The 5,545-nt window shown below is 69.7% G+C and overlaps 1 protein-coding gene across 1 annotated transcript; it reads right to left on the minus strand.

Annotated features, from left to right (window-relative positions):
- Window positions 1-3,906: 3,906 nt before the first annotated feature.
- On the minus strand, window positions 3,907-4,176 carry AURANDRAFT_16571 (hypothetical protein; the record flags this gene model as incomplete). Its single annotated transcript, XM_009042712.1, has 1 exon — window positions 3,907-4,176. A coding segment is annotated over one exon (270 nt), but the record flags the coding sequence as incomplete, so codon positions are not given.
- Window positions 4,177-5,545: the final 1,369 nt, after the last annotated feature.

Here is a 5,545-nt window from a genome sequence, read left to right on the forward strand (position 1 = left end):
GTTCCCCCCCGCCCTTCCTTTTTAAATAAGCATGTTCGAAACGACTCACCGGAAGCCCGAGTCCGCCTCCATGGCCATCTCCATGAAGGACCCGCGGAGGCCGACGCCCGCCTTCCGCCCGCTCGTCGCCGCGTTGGCCGCGGGCGCGGCCTTGGGCTTCGCTTCCTCCGCCGACGCCTCGAACTGCTCCGGCGCGGCGAGGCCGTCGATCTGGGCGCAGGCGGCCCGTTCGACGGCGAATTCGCCCCCCGACTTGGCCGCGAGCGCCGCGAGGCATCCGCAGACGCGCGTCCGCGCCGCGTCGCCGCGGCCCTCCTCGAGGTCCACGGTCTCGAAGAGGTCCGCGACGCCGGCCCCGCGGCAGGCGTCGAGGAAGGTCTTGACGTTCTCCCGCGCCTGGAAGGGCTTGGGCGCCCGGTGCGTCCGGAGCCGCGACCCGAGCGCCGCGCTCGCGAGGTCGCAGAGCACCTGGGCGGGAACCGGGTGATGCAACGTTTTTTGAACGTGCATGTTCCGCGCGCGCGCGTTCCAAAACAAGCATCGACGCTTCGAGCGCGCTCCGAGAGACGATCGCTCGTCCAAAAGTCAGCCGAAACGAGTGGAAAACGACCGAGATAGAAGTCGGGAACGTCGCGCCCGTTTCCCGCCCTGGCGAGCGCGACGCCGTCGCGGAGGCCGGCCGTGCCCTCGACCCGGATGCCCAGCACTTTCTCGATCCAGGACGACGTCGCGTCCTCGAGGAGGGAGCTCTCCGTGGACTTGGTCGCGGCGAGCTTGACGTCGTGCGCCGCGGCCTCGCGGCGCGCCTCGGCGACGTAGTGCGGGTCCGCGACCTCGAACGCGGGGACGAAGACGCCGTCCTGGCGGTGGAAGCCCCCGGGCTTGAGCCCGTCGGGGAGCAGGTCCGTGACATCCTTGCCGTCGGCCTTGCGCTTCGCGATCTGCTTGTTGCGCACGAGGTCCTTGTTCAGCTTGAACGACTTCCGGCTGTCGAGGCGCCACTTGAGGTCGACGAGCGTCACGTTCTTCTCCAGGGCCGCGAGCCAGGCGTCCATGCAGGACTCGCCGAAGGGGCCGTTGCCGACGAGGTTGAGCGCCGCGAGCGCGTCGTTCCCGGCGACGCCCTCGGCTAAAAGGACCGCGCCCGCGGAGCTGATCTTGTTCCCCTCGAGGTCGAGGGCGGCGATCTTGCTCGTCTCGAGGATGGTTTTCAGCCAGGCGCAGTCCGCGTCGCCGAGCTCGAGCTTGCGGAGCTTCACAGACTTGACGGATTCGTTGTGGGACAGCGCCGACGCGAGCGACGCGCCGTACTCGCCCGGTTTCATCTTGAAGAGGGCGTTGCCGCTGAGGTCCACCTCGGCGACGACCTCCGTGCAGGCGGCGACCTTGCCGATGATCTCCTTCGGAGAGGCGGCGCCGAAGCGAGGCATGGCGGTAGGCGACCTGGCAGTTAATGAGCTGCCATCGCGGGCAGCCGATGGGGCTGCTCGCTGAAGTTGCACGTCAATTTGAAGTGAGACAGTCGATCGAGCCGGAATATCGATGGCCGCAGCGATGCGGTGCTCGCTGCCTATCCTCCTGCTCGTTCCGGGGACGCTGGCCTTCCTGTCGCCGATGCGACCGCCGGAACGACCGCTGTCGCCCGGCGGCCGCGCGGCGTCGATGCGACCGCCGACGCGCCTGCGCTTCGACCTCGACTCCCTGGGCCTCAGCGGCGAGAGTGGCAAGAACGCCCTCATCGGCGTCTGGCTCTTCGGCGGCCTCATCCCGGCCCTCATCGGCATCAACTCCTACGCCGTCGACAAGCTCTCGGCGCCGGCCAAGTACGACGGCTTCGTCGACACGGACGCGGCCAAGGTCGCGGCCGGCGCGGCGCGGCTCCCGCTCGCGTCCGCGGGCGCGCCGGACGCGGTCCTCGCCGACGACGTCGTCGCCGTACTCGACGCCTTCGCCGCGAGCTACGACGCCGGCGCGTTCCTGCCCCTGGGCGCGGCGCTCGGCGCGGACGCGGGCGACGCCGCCGCGGGGCAGCCGCTTTATTTGCCGAGGGCGGCCTTCCGCGCCGCCGTCGCGCGACGAACTCGCGGCGCGCCGGACGCCGCCCTCGACGCCGTCTTCAACGCCTGGGCCGGCGGGAGCGGCGCGCGCGCCCGGCGTCTTTTTACCCGCCCTTTTCGACGCGGAGCTCCCTCTTATCTCGTCGGCACGCCTCTTTTTCGCCAGCTGCCGACCTTATTCCGGGACGCGAGAGCACGATTCGGGATTCCAAGCATTCGCGCCGCTCCCCGTCGGCGCGCGCGCATTTCACCCCCGGCACAGGTCGCGCCGCAGCCCAAGGTCGACGCCGCGCTCGCGGCCTGGCGCGCGGGCGACGGGTCCTGGAACCTCGGCGCCGTGGACCGGGCCATCGCCGGCGGCACGGCGTCCGTCGCCTTCGGCTTCTTCGGCCTCCTCGTCCTCGACGTCCTCGCCCTCGTCTTCTTCGGCGGCGCGGCGAAGAGCCTCATCTTCGACGCCGGCGCGTAAGGTCCCGATATATGTCGCGCCGGGGTCCGAGAAGCGGGTCGTTAACGCGGCGCTCCGCGGGCGGGGGAGGTCGGGGGGTGCGCGAGGCCGCGTCGCCGCGTGGCGCGCGGCCTACCCCCGCTGGCCCGCGACCTGGATGTGGCGCGCCTGGCCGTGCTTGCGGTCGTCGGCGTCCTCGGGCGCGACGGCGCTGTAGCCGTCCGCGGGGCTGCCGGGGCTGATGGGCTCGAGGCCGCGCGCGGAGGACAGCGGCGCGCGCGCGAGGAGCGCGTCGAGCTTGGCCGCGAGGTCCCGGAGCGCGTCGTCGGACTTGGCCTGCTGCTTGTCGCGGTGCTTCGCCTCGGCGCGGGACGCGCGCGCGAGGGAGTGGAGCGAGCCGGCGAGGTCGGTGACCTGGACCGTGAGCCGCTTGAGGCCCGGCGACTCGTCGTCGCCGTACAGGCCGTCGCCGTCGGACTCGTCGCCGCCCGGCGGCGCGCCCGGCGGGTCCGCGAGCGACGGCCGCGCGGAGCCGACGTTGGAGCCGGGCAGCGCGCCGTCTTCCAGGCCGAAGGACGTCCGGTCGGGCGTCGCGCCGCTCGCGTCCGCGCGGCTCGGCCGCCGATCGCCGTTGCGCGCCATCTGCACCGCGCCGTGGAAGGACCCGCGGCGGCCCGGCCGCCCCTTCGGGTTCGGGTCGTCGACGAAGGTCATGGTCGCCGCGAGCGTGCGCCGCCGCTTCGCGACGGCCTCGCGCATGGTCCGCTGCGCCTCCGTCTCCTCGCCGTCGACGTCGCGCTCCGTCCGGTGGAGGAAGCCGTTCCACGCGGACGACCGCCGGCTCGGCGTGTTGGCGCCCAGGTTCTTCTTCGACTCGGCCCTCAATCTTTTCGTGATGGCGTCGGCGCCGATCTGGAGGAACCGCGCCTTGACCGTGTAGAAGACGACGGCCATGCGGATGATCTTCCGCTCCGCCTCGTGCATGGGCGTGGCCAGAATCTTGATCATCTTCTCCCGGCTCAGGCAGATGACCTCGAGGTAGGACAGCGCCGCCGTGCAGATCATGTCGATCAGATCCACGTTGTCGAGCATGAAGTCCTCGCCCCAGACGCCGTCTTTGGAGATGATGCGGCCCTTGCGCGCGGCGATGCCGTTCGTGATGATGAAGAGCGACAGCCCCAGGTCGATGACCTCCGTCGGCGCGTAGACCAGGCTCTGGATGGCCTGGCTCAGGTCCACGACGAAGGGCGGCGTCACCTCGCGCAGGTACCAGACCTGGCGGACCCACGCGTTGTTCGCCGCCGCGACCTCGTCTCTCAGCGAGATGGACATGATCTTCTCGAGCTGGCGGTAGTTGACCTGGCGCTGGTGCTCCTTGGAGTGGAGGAGGAACATGCGGCAGCGCCGCTTCAAATTCGTCGGGAACTTCTTGTCGGCCATCATGAAGTTGAGCTCGTCCATGCGCTGGCGGAACGCGTTGCCGTAGATGTCCATGTGGCTCACCAAGGTCACGAACTGGCCGATCATGTAGGCCCAGAAGACGGCGCCGCAGAGCATGATGGCCGTCGCGACGATGACCTCGATGTGGCCCGTCGCGGAGATGTCGCCGAAGCCGATGCCCGTCATCGTGTAGACCGCGAAATACAAGCTCGCGCAGTACTTGTGGCGCACGATGGTCTTGTCGAAGTAGTAGTCGTAGATGGCCTCGCAGGCGCTCGCGTCGCCCCGCGCCTTGTTGAAGCGCTCCGTGACGTAGCCGCCGTCGTCCGTTTGGGTCGCCAGGGGCACGCCGTGCATCTTATAGGTCGTCGCGTTCGCCGCGGACACCCCGACGGCCTCGCCGTAGTAGCCCTCGGCGTCGTAGCTGCACCTATGACCGACGACGCGGCTCTGGGTCTCGCTGAGCTTGTCCATCCACGTGTAGCCGGAGCCGAAGCCCGCGATGTCCGGGTGCGCGACCATGCCCCAGATGCACGCGTTCCAGTGCGCGTAGAGCACGAGCGTGAAGAAGAACTTGTACATGCTGATCTCCGTGTAGGTGAACGCGAAGACCGCGGCGGCCTCCCACCGCGCCAGGATCCGCGACGCGCGGATGACGCGCGCGAGCTTTAAAAGGCGCAACAATCGCAGGATCTTGACGAACTGGCCCCCGGAGCCGCCCCCCGAGGGGCCGCCCCCCTTGGCCGCGGCGATGACGAGCATGATCGTCTCCAGCGGCAGGCTCGACACGAAGTCGATGATGGCCCAGCCCGTGAGGTAGCGGACGGCGATGCGCCGGTGCGACTTGACGACGAGCCCGTGCATGTCCTCGAAGCCCATGAAGAACTGGAGCACGAAGTCCGTGATGAAGACGCTGTCGACGATGCGGTTCAACGCGAAGAGGGGGATCTCGTGCGTGTTCTTGAGGGACACGGAGCCGCTGAACGCGACCTCGACGGGCGTCACGACGGCCGTGAAGAGCAGGGCCGCGAAGGTCACGCCGTCCCAGCGCTGGATGAAGCGGCTGTGGGGGTCGATGATCCAGCCGTCGCTCTCCCGCAGCCGCTTCCGCACGGCGTCGACCTCGTCCACCAGCGTCTTCTGCGCGGCGTCGTCGTGCATCGCGTACTTGGAGGGTTCGAAGAGGCTCTTGCCCGCGTTGCCTTCCATGACGTAGCCGCGGCCCATGGAGGGGCGCCCGGGCATCTCGTCCATCATGGTCTGCCCCGACGTCCAGCTGTCCTCGTGCTCGGGCCCGACGGCGACGCGCATGCCGCCCAGGTTCCCAATGGACATGCGCCCCGCGGGACCGCCCGCGTCCCCGTCGGACGTCGCCGCCGCCACGGCCGCCATGGCGCTCGTGCCGCGAAGGACGCCTCGGGACCGCTCGACCCGACGTCTAGGCCCGGAGAGACGCCGCGCTTCGATCCATCATCTACCGCCAGCCCGCTCCACGACAGGGGCCGCTACGCTATGGTTTACTGGGGGAAGCAACTACGCCTGCTCCATCGGCGCCACGGGGCGACGGTGCCGTTCCAACCGGCAAGTCGACGGGCCGGCC

Source organism: Aureococcus anophagefferens (assembly GCF_000186865.1).
Source record: "Aureococcus anophagefferens unplaced genomic scaffold AURANscaffold_35, whole genome shotgun sequence".
Lineage (NCBI taxonomy): Eukaryota > Pelagophyceae > Pelagomonadales > Pelagomonadaceae > Aureococcus > Aureococcus anophagefferens.